Source organism: Gossypium hirsutum, chromosome D09, assembly GCF_007990345.1.
Source record: "Gossypium hirsutum isolate 1008001.06 chromosome D09, Gossypium_hirsutum_v2.1, whole genome shotgun sequence".
Lineage (NCBI taxonomy): Eukaryota > Viridiplantae > Streptophyta > Magnoliopsida > Malvales > Malvaceae > Gossypium > Gossypium hirsutum.
This window is the reverse complement of record NC_053445.1, coordinates 39,675,442-39,693,695: the sequence shown is the minus strand read 5'-3', so window position 1 is coordinate 39,693,695 and position 18,254 is coordinate 39,675,442. Positions and strand designations below refer to the sequence as shown.

The following is an 18,254-nucleotide window of genomic DNA, read 5'->3' as shown; positions in this document are numbered from 1 at the left end:
TAAAACAACAATGGGTGTATTGGTTAGTTAAATTTTTTTCTTAAATTTGGTCTTTCAGATAAATATATATTATAGATTATAAATGACATGTGTTGGTGTATGTGATATTACATGTTTGCTTTTTTTAATTCATTATTTACAAGGGTGTAAAACTTTACACCATTCCATATTTTTTTTATATGATTAATATTTTAATGATATTAAAATTATTAATTAGTAAATAAAATTGTAACACTTCTAATTCAATGTCATTATGAGGGTCAACAAAATTCGATTCAATACGAAAAAAATTGAAAAAAAATTCAAATTTTGAGTTAGTTGAATCGCGTTATTTGAGTAAACTGGAATAAATAATTTAAGTTTTGAGTTTGAATCAAGTTGAATTTTACAATTCAAATGATTCGAATAATTCGAATAACAGATGGGTGTAAATACCTTTTTGGTCCATATCAAGTTTGAAAATGAGCAAATTGATTTCTCCCACAACAAAAATTATAAAATAATTCAAAATAATTTTTAAATTTCAAAATATTTATAAAAATTTCAAAAAAAATTCTAAAAAATATATAAAGAAAGTTAAAAAATTAAAGTAACTTAATTAATGATTCAAGTTTATCATATTAAAATATTTTTTTATTATTTTGCTTTGAAAAAGTTTTCAAATATATATGGTTTTAAATTTATGTGCTGTAACAATATTTTAATTTGACATGTTTAATTTAACTCGAACAATTTCGCTCGATTCGGTTCGACTTAAATTTCATTTAACTTAACTTGATTCGAAAATTTTCAAATCAAGTTAGAATGATAAAATAAGATTTGTCAACTCAATTAACTCGAAATTTTTTCACTCGATTCGACCGAACGTTCACCCCTACTCACTATCCATTAAAGAAAGGATTAGTACACCATTTGTTATTTAAGTTTGGTTTTAATGTTTAATGTGATATATGAGATTTTAATCCCAAATTGATACTTGAGTTTGACTTTAACGTTCAATTTAATAACTAAGGGTGGGTTTGGATGGGTGATTGGGTGCGGTGCGGTACGTTTAGTTTACTTTTTGTCTCACGCTACAGTATCACTACAGTATCTAATCTCACCGCTACCGCTGTTTTTACACTAACCGCAGGTAAACGCATCGCCCATCCAAACTCAGCCTAAGTTTTTTATTTTGTGCCTATACTTTTTATTGAAGCACATGTGTCAAACTTTTATGAAATCATATGATCTCATTTGATCTAAATATCAAATTAAACATTAAAATAAAGCTCAGATATTAAATTAAGAAAAAAAACATAGATACGGAATTAAATATTAAAAATAAACTAGGAATAAGGAATTAACCCTTAAAAGAAATAATTTTACTAGTTTTCAAGTTATTTTGAATTGTTTTCCAAAATGATGTGAAAATATTTGTCTTGTATAGTAAAGAAAAGAAAAATGAGTAAAATCAGTTTTTTTCCTCTTCGTATTGACTATTGATAACAAATGAAAAAGAAAAAAAACTCATTTGACTAAGATTTGACTGAAGATTTCACTATTTACTGTTTCAGTAACATCATTTCACTGTATTTTCTTTCCACAATTTTCTCGGCCTCCAAACAGAAAAAAAGAACCCGATAAATAATAGAAAATGAGAAAACAAAAGGAAGAAAGCAAATATTATTTAATCAAAGTAACAAATTAAGATTTAAAATATTTGTGGGAATTTATATTTAGCAATTACCATTATCCCCTCTGTTATTTTCTTTCACTTTATTTTTTGTTTCTCTCTCATTTCTTTATTCCGTCTCCTCTCTTTCTCTCTCTTCTGCAACTCCTAATCCGATCATACTTTACAATTTTCCTACCTCTTTCCCATTTTTATATTCCCTTTCCACTTTCCTCCCAGATTTTCTCTCCTTGCAAACACTTCTCTACCTTCCCTTCCCCCATTCTCAATTGATTCTTTTTTTCTCTCACCTGTTCTTTTTTTTACTACTTTCACTACTTCAAAGTTTGTTGTCTCCGTATTTGCTTTAAAGTACTATTATTGAAATTTTGAAAGAGATGTAATAGAGTGAAGATTGGAGTCAGTGAGATTCTCGTGATGATAGAGTCCCAACTTTTCGGAGATTGGGTGGATTTCGAGAGGTTAAAGTTAGGGTTCAGCTGTGGAGAGGAGCAACACGAGTTATTTGGATGGAAGGGTTTGGTTTTGAAAATGGATGAGTTTACTTTGAACATTTCTTAGGTTTGTTAGTTTTAATTTCTTTTTTGGATCCTTAACTTTTTGAGGGGCTTTAGGTGCTCCTTTTTTTTGGTTCAGTGAAGTGTAATTTCGCTTATGTCAAGAACGGATAGGATGGCTTCCGATCTTAGCAGAACGGGCCCCGTCGAAAGAGATGTCGAGCAGGTTATTTTTTTTATTGCCGATTTTCTTTGTAGTTCAATTATTGAATTTGGTTTCTGTTTGTTGGATTGAATTTTTTCTTTTTGGTTTCCTGTTTCCTTCTGATTCTTGTTTGAAATTGCTAATTCGATGCTTTATATATGGGGAGGTCTTTAGGAGTAATTCAGCTGTTTAATGATTGTCCAGTGATGTGTATGAGTAAATTATGCACAGTTGTAGGATCAAGTAGAAAAAATGGCGGCATTCTTCTTGTAGCTTTCTAGGGTGAAGTCCCATTAGCGATATTCAGCTTATTTTAACTGTAAGTTGCTCTTTGAAAGCTTTTCATAGTGAGAGTAAAGAGAGGAAGCCAGCTGATCTTGTTATTGCATTGTTTGAACGATCTTAGAATTTTCTATTTGAATCACCATGTGACTGAAACCTGTATTGTGACCAAGGAATGGCATACAAGCACCCTATGTTCTAGGAGTGATGAAACTTTTAGGCTTTTTATTATGCTGCTACCTTACTTGATAGACTCAAATCAACTTGAGTGATGATAATTCTCGGCTGATTAGTGTTCTCTGTTCACCATCAATGATTTTTCATATAATGAATACTGTTATGCCGTTGCATCTAAGGTATACTAACAACTCATTACATTGTCTTGTTTTTGACAAGCCAGTGATAACTACAATCTCATATCCAAGATATGCTACTTTAGATGGAGGAAGAGTGTAACAGACCGGAAATAATTTTGTCTGCTATGAGTAGTTTAATACTTCTGCAGATTACTTCAAATTCTTGGGTAGTTGAAATTTAAGTACCAAGTAAACTGATATCTAGCAACAGATAAATAAATGGGACTTGCATATTTTCTATGTCACATCTATAGACACAAATTTTCCCTCTTGAGGATCTTTCATTTGTCTTTGGATCCTTGGAGATCGATCCAGGGAAAAATCTGATGTATGTATCTCTTGTTCAAAATAAGTTGGAAAAATGTATGGCTTAGATGCTGAGTGTTAGTCTGCTTGTACTACAGTCAAGGTGGGAATTAATCTGAATTTGGCTTTGCTCAAAGGGAATTACCTTTCACTTTCTCAGAATTCAGCTTCTTAGTGTGCCCAAATATTTATTTATTGTTGTATATTACGATTTCAGCCCTTTTCTCTTTCTGAATTTCGAAGAAATTTTTCCATAATTCTTTTTCCCCGTCTATTGTAATGAATATATATATTTCTAAATGATATTACGATGCAGTGGATGTTTTTCCTTAATTTGTCATTCTGCTACATGTAAGCTCATCTTGGAGCTATAATAGTGTCAAGTGTGCTAAAGCTGCCCAAGTTAGCTTATTGGATGCTCTTTGCAACAGGCCATTACTGCTCTGAAGAAAGGGGCATACCTGCTGAAGTACGGAAGAAGAGGGAAACCAAAATTTTGCCCCTTCCGCCTTTCAAATGTAAGTTTGGCTCAGTTTTTAGTCGCATGCTTGAACTTTTTAACATGATTCTTTAGAATGTGTAGCTATTCTGGGGCATAATTTTCCTTGTATTCAATCAGCTTCGATTGAAGATTTGAATAACGTTTTACACGACTTTTGAGCCAAGAACAAGCACATGGAAAAGTATTTTTAGCCATTTTAGTTAATGAAATATGGAATGACTAATGTTATATAGAGGAAAAATGGGTTCAAAGGCGCTGATAATATGGCTATTCATGGTGTCAATTTGGATAGTTAAAGCTAATTTTATTTGAATAGAAATGAGTCTTATTCTGCATGATAATCTTTACTTTGTTTACAACTATTTGGTGCTATTCGTTTGTCTTTTGTAACTCTTGCTCAAATACTAGTATAAAATTCAGGTTAAAACTGCTGGTAAGAAGACTTATTTCTGATTGCCAACTTGGGATACAAACTATCTATACTTGAACAACAATCAATCTATTCTGGATGATAACACATCATATTTATTTATAACCATGTGCTGTCACCTCTATGCTATCACAATTCACGCTCAAATGGATTTGGTGAGACTACAGTCTGATTGCCATCAGTAGAACTCGTCATCACTTGATTTATTACATAATAATAGTGGTTCCTTCATGACCCTTCAGTTTAAGATGATAAAAGAAAGTTGAAGCTTACACATGTCATCATTTGTAAATGGAAATCTATGGGATCATGTATTTTGTCAATATACCCTTTGTTGAAAATCTTGGTGTATAACTGCCTGAAATAGCATATGTTGCATTGAAAAAGCTTGAGACGAAAGCTTAGATTGCAAATGCTTTTCCATTTTATCCCTTTTTCTTGTGCTAGAAGCCTAATTCTTGATTGTTATTCCACTTTCAGGATGAGTCTGTTTTAATATGGTTCTCGGGGAAAGAGGAGAAACATCTTAAACTAAGTCATGTCTCTAGAATTATATCTGGGCAGCGCACTGTAAGTGGTTTTCCGTAGAAATGGTGTATTATCTGTGGCTACTTTTGGCCTAATTCTGTCAATATTTAGAGAGTTGGTACATGCCTGATTAAAATGTAAAAGGGCAGTCTGTTTTGGCTGATATTGTTAATCATTATCCTTATCTCTTCCATGGCAGTATTCATTATTCATCTGTTATATGTTAACAGTTCTTTCCTTAAAGAAACTTGAAAACCAATTGTGAAAAGTTTATCCAAACTGCTATAGAATATACCACAATTGCATGAAGTAGTGGGTAATGAGTTTTTGTAGGTCTCTTCTGTGCGTATTATTTTTTTTAGTGGCGTTTGTATATTCTTTTGTGGTAGTCCTGTTTTCACCATTTATGTCTGTTGGTACTGATAATAACTGGTCTATGTGATCTCCCAGCCTATCTTTCAAAGATATCCTCGGCCTGAGAAAGAGTACCAGTCTTTTTCACTTATATATAATGAGAGATCGCTGGATTTGGTAAGAATATGCCTCTTTGTAAGCATGGTTTCTTGTTTGACTGATTATTGTTGTATGCCTCCTCTCCTGTGCCATATACAAGCAACTAGAAGGTGTTCTTATTAGTATTAGTTTTTTTTCGGAATAAAATCATATACTAGATTTGCAAGGATAAAGATGAAGCTGAAGTCTGGTTTAGTGGTTTAAAAGCATTAATCTCCCGTAGCCACCAAAGAAAATGGAGGACAGAATCAAGAAGTGATGGCATTCCTTCTGAAGCAAATAGTCCAAGAACATACACTCGAAGAAGTTCACCTTTGCATTCTCCATTTAGTAGTAATGATAGCTTGCAGAAGGTATAGTTTCAACCTCTTCCGCAGAATCTGCTTTATAACACTGCAAGCTTGCAAATTTAAGATGTGTTTTCTACTTAAATTCAGGATGGTAGGGATCACCTTGGCCCTCATAGTCCGTATGGAAGTCCTCCAAAGAATGGTCTGGATAAGGCATTTTCAGATGTATTATATACTGTTCCTCCCAAGGGTTTCTTTCCTCCTGATTCTGCTAGTGGTTCGGTTCATTCTTTGTCTTCTGCTGGATCAGATAGTGTACACGGTCACATGAAGACAATGGCTATGGACGCTTTTAGGGTTAGTCTCTCAAGTGCAGTTAGTTCATCAAGCCAAGGGTCTGGTCATGATGATGGTGATGCTTTAGGTGATGTTTTCATTTGGGGTGAAGGCACTGGGGATGGTGTTTTGGGTGGTGGACTTCATAAAGTTGACAGTTGTGGTATTAAAATGGATTCCTTTTTGCCTAAGGCTTTAGAATCTGCAGTTGTACTCGATGTCCAGAACATTGCCTGTGGTGGTCGACATGCTGCCTTGGTAACCAAGCAGGGGGAAGTTTTCTCCTGGGGAGAGGAATCTGGAGGTCAGCTTGGGCATGGTGTAGACACTGATGTTTTGCATCCAAAGCTTATTGATGCCCTTAGTAATACCAATATTGAGCTTGTAGCGTGTGGTGAGTACCATACTTGTGCTGTAACACTTTCGGGTGATTTGTACACATGGGGTGACGGCATGTATAATTTTGGTCTTCTTGGTCATGGAAATGAAGTAAGTCATTGGGTGCCAAAACGAGTGAATGGACCCTTGGAGGGCATACATGTCTCGTCAATCTCTTGTGGCCCCTGGCATACAGCTGTAGTAACCTCTGCTGGTCAATTGTTTACTTTCGGTGATGGCACATTTGGCGTTTTGGGTCATGGAGATCGTAATAGTGTCTCAATACCAAGGGAAGTGGAATCCCTAAAGGGGCTCCGCACTGTGAGAGCAGCTTGTGGAGTGTGGCATACTGCTGCAGTTGTTGAAGTCATGGCAGGAAATTCGAGTTCTAGCAACTGTTCCTCGGGGAAGCTATTTACGTGGGGAGATGGGGATAAAGGTCGTCTTGGGCATGGTGATAAAGAAACAAAACTTGTTCCTACTTGTGTTGCTGCTCTTGTTGAACCAAACTTTTGTCAAGTTGCTTGTGGACACAGTCTGACAGTTGTCCTTACAACATCAGGGCATGTCTACACTATGGGAAGTTCTGTTTATGGCCAGCTGGGAAATCCCCAGGCTGATGGAAAGGTTCCTACCCGTGTTGAAGGAAAGCTTTCCAAGAGTTTTGTTGAGGAAATTTCTTGTGGTGCTTATCATGTTGCAGCTTTGACTTCCAGAACTGAAGTCTATACTTGGGGGAAGGGAGCAAATGGTCGATTAGGTCATGGGGATGCTGATGATAGAAACACCCCAACTTTGTTAGAAGCTCTGAAAGACAAGCAAGTCAAAAGTATCGCTTGTGGCACCAACTTCACTGCAGCAATCTGTCTCCATAAATGGGTTTCCGGCATTGATCAGTCCATGTGTTCTGGTTGTCGCCTTCCGTTTAACTTCAAACGAAAACGTCACAATTGTTATAATTGTGGACTGGCCTTTTGTCATGCATGTAGCTGTAAGAAATGTCTCAAGGCTTCAATGGCTCCTAATCCCAACAAACCCTATCGAGTATGTGACAATTGTTTTAATAAGCTGAGGAAAGCCATTGAAACTGAGGCGTCATCGCAATCTTCTGTAAGTAGAAGAGGAAGCATAAATCATGGGACTAGTGAATTTGTCGATAAAGATGATAAGGTGGAATTCAAAACTCGTGCACAACTTGCTAGATTTTCGTCAATGGAATCATTAAAGCAAGGAGAAAGCCGATCAAAGAGGAACAAGAAGCTAGAATTTAATAGTAGTCGAGTTTCGCCAGTTCCAAATGGAGGCTCCCAGTGGGGAGCACTTAATATTTCTAAATCTTTTAATCCAGTATTTGGATCATCCAAGAAATTTTTCTCAGCTTCTGTTCCTGGATCAAGAATTGTTTCTCGTGCAACATCACCAATATCAAGACGTCCTAGCCCTCCTCGTTCAACTACACCAACTCCAACTCTTGGAGGCCTCACCTCTCCAAAAATAGTTGTTGATGATGCTAAGAGGACCAATGATAACCTTAGTCAAGAGGTTTTTAGATTAAGATCTCAGGTATTATGCCTTTTGCAATTCTCATTGCTCTTGTGGAGATTTATTTTTTGTGTTTTATTTCTTAACTAATGTTCCCTTTGATTGCTGTCGTGCTCCTTGTATTTTCCTATTTAAATTTTGCCTACAAATTGCTAAAAGATTAAAAAGGAAAAAAAATCATATTGATTAAAAATGAACAAGTGATTTGCAAGCAGCAGAAATCCTAACGTAATCATTCTTAATAAAGGTAAGAATTAATATAGTAATTTTTTTGCCCAAAAGTTAAACATTTTTAATTTTTAACTTTTCAAGAAATAAAACCTTTTATATTCAGACACGTTTTCTTTTTGATTTTTTTGAGCAAAAAGCAAAGTTGCAAAATATGGTGCCAAATGATACCTAAATGAATTGCAGTGCCCTACAGGGTTTACATTTTACAGTTTAATGTGTCTTTAGCTAAGGTTAAGTAAGCTTGATAAAGAATTCGAAAACATCATACTGTGTGATTGAACTGTGAGAGTAGTTAGATCATGAGAACCCATCTCGCTTAGTGTTTTAGATGGTAAAATTGATGTTTGTTGGACCTAGATAACAGATGAGCATGGATTATATATTTCTGTTCAAAGCAACTATGTGAATGCATCAAAACAGGTGCCTCTGCTATGCACTGTAATAAAGTCTTATTTTCAGAATAATGTTCAAGATATGACTTCCTATTTTACAATAAATTCTGCAAGCTCTAAGATTTCTCTCACAGATAATATGTCAACAAACGAGGAAGGAGAAAAATCTAAGAGCTAAAAATGGGCTGGGAAAGTAGATGATATTTTCTAACTTTAGCAGGACATTTTACAGTATAGAAGATCTACTCTTGTTTTCTTTATTCTGCAAGATTGTTTAACTTGCTTCACAGGTTATTCAGTGCTTATGCTTTTATGTCTTACCATTCTTTTATCTCAGGTGGAGAATCTTACACGTAAAGCACAACTTCAAGAAGTTGAGCTGGAGAAAACAACGAAACAGCTGAAGGAGGCTATAGCAATTGCAGATGAGGAGACTGCAAAATGCAAAGCAGCAAAGGAAGTAATCAAGTCACTTACTGCCCAAGTAAGATGGATTTATGTTTGTTTGTTATTCATGGATATTTATATTCATAAAACTTCATCTGTTATCTCTGAATTGCAATGTGTTAGGAGTGACTATTGCTTTGAAATATATTTTTTGTCCTCTGTTCTTTTCTTAGCTTTATCAAGTCATTTTCCCCAGTTTTTATACCGTGGTTTCCTCTTATTTATATCTGAATCTCTCTGCTTACCATAATGCAACAAACTTAGTGTCATGGTCCAAAAAGGAAGCCTCAAATTTCTGATTGCTGTGTTCTACTGGTACACTATCTTCAGCCAGTAAGGCACATTTTGTAGGACTAACGGCAGTGCCAAATAGGCTAAAATGGGTAAAATACCTTGTAAGTTGGTCTGGACAGTGACATTTGGTACCAAGCTGGCTTTGGGGGATACTAGCAATGTGCCACGAGGATAGTGGGCACCTGTTGGACTGGATAGGATGTCATGTCTTGATAGGGAGCCTTGAATCCCTCATTGGCTGTGTATAGAGTTCAATTGAACAATTCACATCATTTTCTGAGCATGTCACGAGATCACAAGCATGCCCAAGTTCGATTATACTACACTTTTAGTGGATTATTTTTCCTTGTTTTCTGGTTTAACAGATGGCTGGCCTGTTCTGCTGTTGTAAATCAAGACAAAATTAATTTTGAATGATTGGCTTCTGAAATCTGAATCCTTCTTCTAAACTGCCACTAATATAGATCATTTTTTCCACTGATATTAAATCTAAACTGCCACAAATATAGATCATTTTTTCAATTGCATATTAAATGCTTTTGTATTAAATGTATTAGCCATGATGCATGGTGTTACCGGTGCATTACATATTCTTTATTCTGCTCTATTGTTTATATACTTTCTCAGTGTATCACTAGAGTTAGTTCAGTGATTAGTTGGACTTTCAATATTTTATTAGTGTCTTTTGACTGATGTGGATGATAATTTATGTCAACAGTTAAAGGATATGGCTGAAAGATTGCCTATGGGGGCTGCACGGAGCATCAAATCACCTTCATTTACTTCGTTTGGCTCCAACCCTGCTTCCGGTGATGTCTCTAGTGTTTCAATTGACAGATTGAATGGTCAACTAGTGTGCCAAGAACAAGATTCAAATGTATTGAACAGCCAGTTGCTTTCTAATGGATCTAGCATTGCTAGTACTCGTAGTTCTGGCCATAACAAACAAAGCCATATTGAACCAGCAACAAAAAGTGGAGGTAGAACAAAAGAGAGTGAATCTAGAAATGAGAATGAATGGGTTGAGCAAGATGAACCTGGTGTGTATATAACACTTACCTCGCTACCAGGAGGTGCCAAGGATCTCAAGCGAGTTCGTTTCAGGTATGTGTTTTTATTACTCTCTTTGGCAGTTCTAGATTTTGTAGAAAATCTATCTGAAATAATGGGGAATTGGGAGTGGTTTGATGGGGAGGACATTTTTGCTTGTAGTAAGCAAATTCAAGTAGGATGACATTAAGTGTTCATAAACTAGCCTGTATGTTTGGCATTATCTAAGCATGTGAAAATCAACTGATATTCATGCTTGGCTTTGACGAACGGGTATGTGAATATAATCTTTGAATTGTACTCCTAAATGCATCCCTAAGTGCTAAGCTTGTAACCCGTGTTTTTGGCCTCTGAACTAAGTGAATGGGACTAAATTGATTGAAAAGCTTGTTGATATGATTTAATTTAAACTACAACGCTAACACTCCTATTTCCTTACCCACACCCTGACACATTTAATGGCCTTGAAATAACCATGTCTGTTTAGACTACCCTTGATTTGTGTGACCATCCAAGGTTGAAGAGAAATAAATGGTTTATGAAACTTTAAATGCAGTAAGAAGCGGTTTAGTGAGAAACAAGCGGAACAATGGTGGGCAGAGAACAGAGCAAGGGTATATGAGCAATACAATGTGCGCATGATAGACAAATCTAGTGTTGGTGTTGGGAGTGAGGACTTGGCTCATTAACACAGTGAAATAACCATATGTACATGTAAGTCTTTGGCAAGGTTGCAGTCCCGATTATTGGGATGATCTCAGTGGATCATATTATGTTCGGCTTTCCATTGTTCATCAAGAGTTGAGGGAAGCAGAAATGGCATAAGTAGAGAGTTCGGATTGGGTTTTCTTTTATTTTTCCCTCCTTTATGATATATATTTCAGTTGATTTTACTTCAATTTTTTTTTTGCTTATAACGTACCATTTGTGGTGTGTGGGAGGGATTGAGGGTGGCAAATGTAAATTCTTAGTAGTTTGTTGGCTCTGTTTGAAAGCAGCTGCCATGTAATGTAAATTCATAAGCAAATGAAATCTGCAGGAAAGAAAAAGCTATACCAATTTTCTTTTGATTTATATAATAATAATATGAGTCCTGGCTTGTTAAAAAGATAGTAAACCATAGTACTTTTGTGGGCTGAAGTGTACAAATTTGTTGTATTGTGTAGTAGTTTAATTTCCGTAATAACTTTACTGTCTTCTTGTTGAATTTTATTTGTGAAAGGTATCGGAACTTGCAGCTGAGTAGTTGGTACTGCTATGTACTGGTTTTTAGATAAAAACAAAATTATTGATGATAATCCATATCAGTAGGCAGACATAATATTGAACTTCATCTTTACCATTGTTACCAAACTCTCACTTCAATCATTGATGGTAATTTGGAGATTCGATTCATGGAGGTTTGGAGTAAGCTACTAAGGTAGTGTTTGAAAAGTACTTTATAAGTGAAAAGCTTTTTTCAAGTTATAAACAATGCTAAGGAAGTGTATGTTAGACTGACTAAAGGAAACCGGAATGAGTGGATGTGGATGCTAACCATAAGCTTGAAGAAAACACCAATGAGTGCCAGTGGAAAAAGGGATGTACCAGCGTCTCATAGGAAGGCTTGACATTGCCTTTGCAATTTGTCTTTTCCAGGGGTATTATTATTTTTACATTTTTAGTATATTAATTAGCAATAAATTAATTCAATCGTTAATATTTAGTCATTCCTATTATTTATTTTGAAAAAGAAAAAAAGTTTATTTTGAATGTCTGATCTTTAACAGGAATTATTATTACTTAATTTTCTAATTTTAAGTTTAAATTTGCATTAAAACTTTATTTCATATTTAACTCCTATAATGCATTCGTCATAAATAAAACTTTTTCCTCTTCTTATTACACCAGTAACCAAATGAAGCAGTAAAACGGTGGAGATTTTCATTGGTGTATATTGGGTAGGGTTTATTTCGGAAATTGTATATTTCTATGGGAAAATTTAGTAAAACGAAAATGTGCAGATATTGAGACGATGGCTAATGGAGTGTGAAATAGTGTGCCTGAAGAGAGTGCTTGAAGAACATCCTATAGAATTATTTTGTGATAATAAAAGCAACCATATGAATAGCCAATAATCCAGTTCAACATGATCGCATAAAGGATATCGAGATGAACATGCATTTCGGAAATACTAGAAATAGAATATTGTGTATGCTTCTTATAACCACAAACAATAGTTGGCTGATGCTATGAAGTTCCAACAGAGAAAGTGCGCCCACAAGTGCAAGTATTGAATAGCTTGCTGCTGCCCGCTCCACTCTAATGCTGTTATAACCTAGACAGGGTTACTGGTCATAGGTTCTGGCTAAAGCGTTTAGGTTGTTTTATGTCTGTATGGATACAATTCTTTGATATTGAATACTAATATCTTCTTTCGGGGGGAAGAAAAAGCCTGCTAATTGAGATAAATTTCAAATCAGGCCTTTCCTTGCTATTCCTTCACAAGCATTTATTCTCATTCATTGTTGAAGTAGATATTGACGGCTGCAAACCAATGGAGAGTGGGCGGAGCAATGGTGAGCTGATTTACTTTTGGACTGATTGGTGGCTTGGCTCGTGCAACCTCTCATTCATCTTACTGCAAAGGTTACTGATTAATTTCAGATGGCCAAGGTAGATATATAGAACTCGGAATATACATGTCTTTGCTCATCTTCCCATGGATATATGCGCATGTTTGTATATATACAGCAAAATCAAAGTTTGAATTGGTGCAACTCTTTTGGAAATGCTCCTCAAATATATGATACTACATTTACTTTAGGATAATCATGGGTGGCCTAAGCTCTCGAGTATTTCAGTAACAATGACTCCTCCCGAACATAGCATTACCAGAGTAAGGGTAAGCCTTCCTCCGGGAACGAGCTCCGGCAGTTTAACTGATGTTGATGGAGTGGAGTACCGATCTGACCAAGACATAGCTGCAGGAAGTATACCAAATAATACCAAGACTGGCCAAACACATGCAACATTTTGTCACTTTACAAGGCAAAGGAATTTAGTCTTTTAATGAAAACTAGAACAGTTTATTCTTGTTTCCGATGCAAGGTATGAAAATCCCTTTTCGATTCGAATCTTAAACTTATTAATTGTTGCTTCTAAGTGTGATTATATGAATCCAGTTGAAGTAAACCTTAAGTTCTCAATATACAAGTGGAAAAGCATATTTATCTTAAAACTCTATGTCACATGGATTCGGCAAAAAGTTAGATATGAGCATATCTCAAGTATATTTTTTATAGATTTTGAGGGTTCCGCAAAATAATGAGGTAGAACAAAATAGCTTAAATTAGTTAATGTCCAAAGCTAGGAAAAAAGGTGCAGAAGTGCTTTAAACTAGAGAGTTACCTCCATATGTTCCAGCAAAATCCAAGGCTTTAAAAAATATCTCTGGGTCTAGCAAAGCAAGTCCTATTGGTGGAATCAGTGTAAGGAGATAGGGCTGAGGCCTATTCTCACCGGCCGGAAGTTTCAGCACTGAAATCATTGGAAAATAAAATTAGCAAAAATGGGTAGTTTATGCATTATAACAATGACATATGGTGCATTGGAATTAAGCTTAATATGTCCGTGTAGTATACATATTCAAGTAACTTAAGCTTCGAATTGAAGCCAATGTGGGACAAGCAGTAAGATATTGATGCATGTGAAATCATTGACAATATCCAAGGAAAACTTACAATCAGCCAGGAAATCAGAAAGTCCCAAAACAAATCCAATATATGATGTTGCAATTGCAAGAAGTGAGAACACCTCAATTATTGGCTGCAAATTCGTTTCAACACCCCCAAAAATGGTGTCAATTACAAACCCCTTTGAACCTGAAATTTTTTTGGCTGAAATCCATTAAAGTACAAAGAGCTTACTCCAACAACTCCACTATTACTAGCTCGCAACTGTTGCAATGGATCTACCATCTGATCGGAGCCCATGCCAAGACTTGAAATAGATCCTAAAATAACAGCATCCCACACAAGAAATAAACCAAGTGGTATTGCTGTGCCTACAACAATAGCAGTCCTGCATTAAACAAAAGATTTTATCATAAGGACACAAACAGAGAGATCAGTTGACAAACAAAATATTGAGAAGAAATAACACAAATGTTGTGCCCCCATTTGGCAACAAAATCAGAATGGAGGGGGAATGGAAAGGAATAAAAAGAACCTTAATGATAAGATCTGTCACCTTACTTTCGACATGTTTCCTTCAAGATTTGTGCATAGAACCGGCACAACATTCTGAATCACGTAAACAAATTAGTTATACATTGGATTTTACAAGGATGGAGATCCGTGCTGAACTTGTAAGGTATGGTTCGTGTCCGTACCATGCAAGTTAGGTATTGATTTCTACAACTATATGAGTATATGTTAATGATTTTACCTGGTAAACAAATGATAGTGCAATTATCGGTATACTCATAGGAACAGCTTCAAAGTTAGCTTTAAGAAGAGCATCCCACTCTAGGCCCCCACTTGCAACAGCCTAAGCCAAAAACAAAAAACATCATTTTCTTAGTGAAATGTGCAAAGACTTGACACAAATCCATCAGATATATTTAAGAGCAAACTCAGTGAGAGAGGACCTAATTAAGCTATAAATAATGAAAGTTAAGCCATATTGTTGATAAAAAATTTAGGGAATTACCACAAGAGCAATGAAAGAAGCGATGATTCCGAATACAAGAACTCCATTAACAGCACCAATAAAGCGCTGGCTACAGTTGAAACACAAGTCCAAGTTAATCTTAATCTGTTCATTCTAAAACAAAGAAATATGGAAGTACATGTTGAAACTTACAAGGAATAAATTTGACAGAAAAGAAATGTAGGGACGATAGTGTCAGTAATCCCATATTGCTAACAATTCTTTATAACTTAAGCTTTGGGCTTCATGTATATGTATATGATAAAAAGATAAGCATTTGGGTACTTGAGCTTAAATTCGGTGATGCAAATAATTTTTTATTGAAATAATTACAATAACTATTATTTTATTTGCATCTGAACTAGTTTATTTGAATAACATAACTTTCAAGAAAGTTTTGTAAGCAAACTTAAAAAGCCTTGCTATCAAATAGTTTAGCACGTTGGTAAGCACATCAATGAGTAATGACAATTTCAACTTATGTTACTTGGATACAGATGTGAGTGTCAGTTACAGGTATATGTTCAATTTTTTAAGAACTTTTCATGTTTTTGAAGGGTTCTTGGAGGATCATACGCCCATACTCATGTCAGAAAATATGAAACAACACCAACCTTCCAAAGTAGCAAATGCCACCAAAGACCAAAGAGAACAATGTTGCACTCTCCCATCTGCAAATCGAAGGCTGTCATCAAAACCTAAAACCACATAGAAACAACTGTTTGATACATTAATCATAGTAGAAGCGTGGTATCATGATAAGTTGGTTAGAAGCTTAGAACTCGTACAAGGGAAGGCCAAGATAGTTTGTCAAAATATCTGAAGAACGAGCCAGATAGGCAACAAGAAGGGCATAATGTATAAATATGTATGACCAACTGCAAGACAAGCAGACAAAACAAAACAAGAATGACTTCAGACAACTTAAAATGCTGCAAAAATTTTATAAGGTGTTTGACAAACAATTTCAAACCAGATAAGAGAAATCAACACAAAATTTAATTAAGTTGACTTTTCCAGTATTCATTTATAGACATAAAGCATGCATTTGATATTGTAAAAAGTACTTGCTAATATCAAATTTATGACTTCTCAGCCTACCAAGCAATTTGAACTCCAACCGGTCCAAGAGTTCTCCTGGCCATAGATACCTGAAATATGCCATATGAAAATAGGAATTAATTGAATTAAATTAAACTAATGGTAAGCTTACAAAAGATCCAACCAAAATGTGATCTAAGCAGACTTGGTTTCAAGGAATGATAGAGTGGCATATAGTTTACATACATACCAGTGAAACACCACCAGAACCCAGTTCACACATTGTGTTGACATTTACTTCAGCAATGAGCAGCCCAGTGGCAACCTGGAATGAATGATTGCCTTAATAAAAAAGTATAGAGATGAAGAACAGAAACGAAAAAACGCAAAGAAAGAATGTTGTATATCACCATGAAAACCCAACAAAGGATACAAGCAACTGTGGAGGCCAAAAACCCAGAATCTTGTGTCACTGCTGGAATGGCCAGGATCCCTGCACCCACCTATAGATTGAACCAACATCAGGCAAACAAATCAATATTTATATTTATATTTACGTACACATATATGTATGTATACGTAAAAACTCAAACAATGGCAGGAGAGCTGATACAATGAAGGGCATACCGTGGTACCCGCCACCAGGAATGTTGCACTGGATAAACTTCCTAGAGGGGATCATAGAATCCAAAAGTCAAACATATCATTAAAATTTTAAAGGGTAATTAAAAGGACAATATATGTATATACCAGGTTCTCTCTTGAGAGTGGCTTGATTGAGGTTTGAAAAAAGCCTTTCAAATTCGTATTCTTGAGGCTGATTATCAGAAGACTGTCTCTGGGAGGAGCACTTGAAGGTTTTGAAAGGAGTAGGAAGCTGGTGATGAGAGTGGTGGTGAAGTCTGTTTCTGAGCAGTGACTTTGGGCACAACAAGTTGTGGGTGTGCAAGAGTAGTCGAGGCCTTGCGAGAGAGATAAGGGAAGTGGGCGTTTGCAGTCGAATAGTCATAGAGATAGACATCGTTTGTGTTTCCCTTTCAGAGCTTAGAGTCAGCTGATTGAGCTTAGTTACTGGGCAGTGTCTTTATCACTCCAACAATATAAGCAGAGACATAGTTCAACTGATGAAAGCAAAGGACGACGCTTGTTCGCTCTGGATAAAGTGGGCCATCCTATTCCATTTCCCATGCCATAGTGTAAGTAATATCATTTAAAAATAAAAAAAAAATAATTGCGCTTACATTTTTTCTCAATCCATTTAAAGATCATGTTAACTTAATATCATATTTTTCTTATACATTAAGTTTTTTCTCAATCCATTTAAAGATCATCTTAACATCATTTGTCAATTTATCTTATACATTAAGTTAACAAATAATTTAAAAATTATAAAAAATAAAATAAAAGTAAATTTTAAAAAATTTTAAAAAATAGCATGAAGTACTATAGATTGTCATGTAGATTGTCATGCAGGTTGTCATATTTAAAATTTTAAAAATTTAATATTTTTGTTAAAAAAAAACATCATTTTGACTCTTTTCTAAAAGATTGATGGTCAAATTCTTTTTGAAAGTTTAATAGTCAAATTTAATTAAAAAAATCATATTAACAAAATATGTAAATATTAAAAATTAAATTTGACATTATGTCCAAAAAATTTAATTAACCTGCCTTTAAACTATGCTCTTTATTTGAGTTAAATATTTAATTTTTTTTTCAAATTAATAGGATAAGAAAAAGTAATATTTGTTTGAGTGAAGAAAGGGGAAGAGGAAGGGAGGGAGAAAATGGGAAGAGAGAGAGGGTAATATATTTCAAATTAATGGGATAAGAAAAAATAATATATGTTAAAAAAAATTCATCTATATTGTGGGTATGATATTTTAAATATTTTTTATGTAAAATTTTTCAATTAATTATTTCAAATATCATTATGTTTATATGTAAAATATTTTAAATACACATACAAAATTATATAATACTAAAATTTATTATATTCGTGATATAGATTGAAAAATAAATATTACATGTGTATAAACTTTTTTTTTTCTAAAATGGTCTATTTAATCAATAAACAAATTATTTTTAGTATATATGACTTATTTAACCAAATATAACACCTTAAAACATAATTCCGATATAAAAGAATAGGCAAAATGAACGATTTGACCTTTAAATTTTATCATTTTTCTACTTTAGTATTTAAAATTTTTAAAATGCATTTTAATACTTAAACTATATTTCGTTCACCTCCTCTCCCCATCTCC

The 18,254-nt window shown here is 34.7% G+C and overlaps 2 protein-coding genes across 3 annotated transcripts; one reads left to right on the top strand and one right to left on the bottom strand.

Annotated features, from left to right (window-relative positions):
• Nucleotides 1-1,741: 1,741 nt before the first annotated feature.
• LOC107891452 (PH, RCC1 and FYVE domains-containing protein 1) lies at nt 1,742-11,362 on the top strand. The gene is made up of 10 exons (XM_016816259.2): nt 1,742-2,236; nt 2,312-2,398; nt 3,753-3,839; nt 4,734-4,823; nt 5,232-5,312; nt 5,453-5,647; nt 5,732-7,861; nt 8,801-8,947; nt 9,923-10,308; nt 10,811-11,362. Exons 2-10 carry the CDS (start codon nt 2,330-2,332, stop codon nt 10,941-10,943), a joined length of 3,318 nt encoding a protein of 1,105 aa, XP_016671748.2. The 5' UTR covers nt 1,742-2,236; nt 2,312-2,329; the 3' UTR covers nt 10,944-11,362.
• A 947-nt stretch (nt 11,363-12,309) lies between these two features.
• LOC107891453 (tyrosine-specific transport protein) lies at nt 12,310-17,188 on the bottom strand. Of its 2 annotated transcripts, none has more exons than XM_016816261.2 (14): nt 16,738-17,188; nt 16,615-16,655; nt 16,398-16,490; nt 16,238-16,312; nt 16,048-16,097; nt 15,735-15,824; nt 15,561-15,617; nt 14,947-15,016; nt 14,683-14,784; nt 14,485-14,537; nt 14,163-14,316; nt 13,977-14,061; nt 13,645-13,773; nt 12,310-13,217 (listed from the first exon to the last, which is right to left on the bottom strand). In XM_016816261.2, the coding sequence occupies exons 1-14, from the start codon at nt 17,006-17,008 to the stop codon at nt 13,066-13,068; spliced, it is 1,422 nt and encodes a 473-aa protein (XP_016671750.1). In that variant the 5' UTR covers nt 17,009-17,188; the 3' UTR covers nt 12,310-13,065. The 2 variants fall into 2 exon arrangements, with proteins under 2 accessions (XP_016671750.1, XP_016671749.1); XM_016816260.2 differs by having other exon boundaries at nt 12,310-13,247; nt 16,738-17,186.
• Between the last annotated feature and the right edge of the window lie 1,066 nt (nt 17,189-18,254).

What these genes read in the sequence shown, in the direction of transcription:
- LOC107891452 (XM_016816259.2), top strand. Translation starts at nt 2,330, where the DNA reads ATGTCAAGAACGGATAGGATGGCTTCCGATCTTAGCAGAACGGGCCCC. An exon ending in GCCCCTTCCGCCTTTCAAAT is followed by an intron (nt 3,840 to 4,733) that starts GTAAGTTTGGCT and finishes TTCCACTTTCAG; the next exon opens with GATGAGTCTGTTTTAATATG. An exon ending in TCAAGTCACTTACTGCCCAA is followed by an intron (nt 8,948 to 9,922) that starts GTAAGATGGATT and finishes TTATGTCAACAG; the next exon opens with TTAAAGGATATGGCTGAAAG.
- LOC107891453 (XM_016816260.2), bottom strand. Translation starts at nt 17,008, where the DNA reads ATGTCTATCTCTATGACTATTCGACTGCAAACGCCCACTTCCCTTATC. An exon ending in TCCTTTGTTGGGTTTTCATG is followed by an intron (nt 16,313 to 16,397) that starts GTGATATACAAC and finishes CATTCATTCCAG; the next exon opens with GTTGCCACTGGGCTGCTCAT. An exon ending in GTAATAGTGGAGTTGTTGGA is followed by an intron (nt 14,062 to 14,162) that starts GTAAGCTCTTTG and finishes ACGAATTTGCAG; the next exon opens with CCAATAATTGAGGTGTTCTC.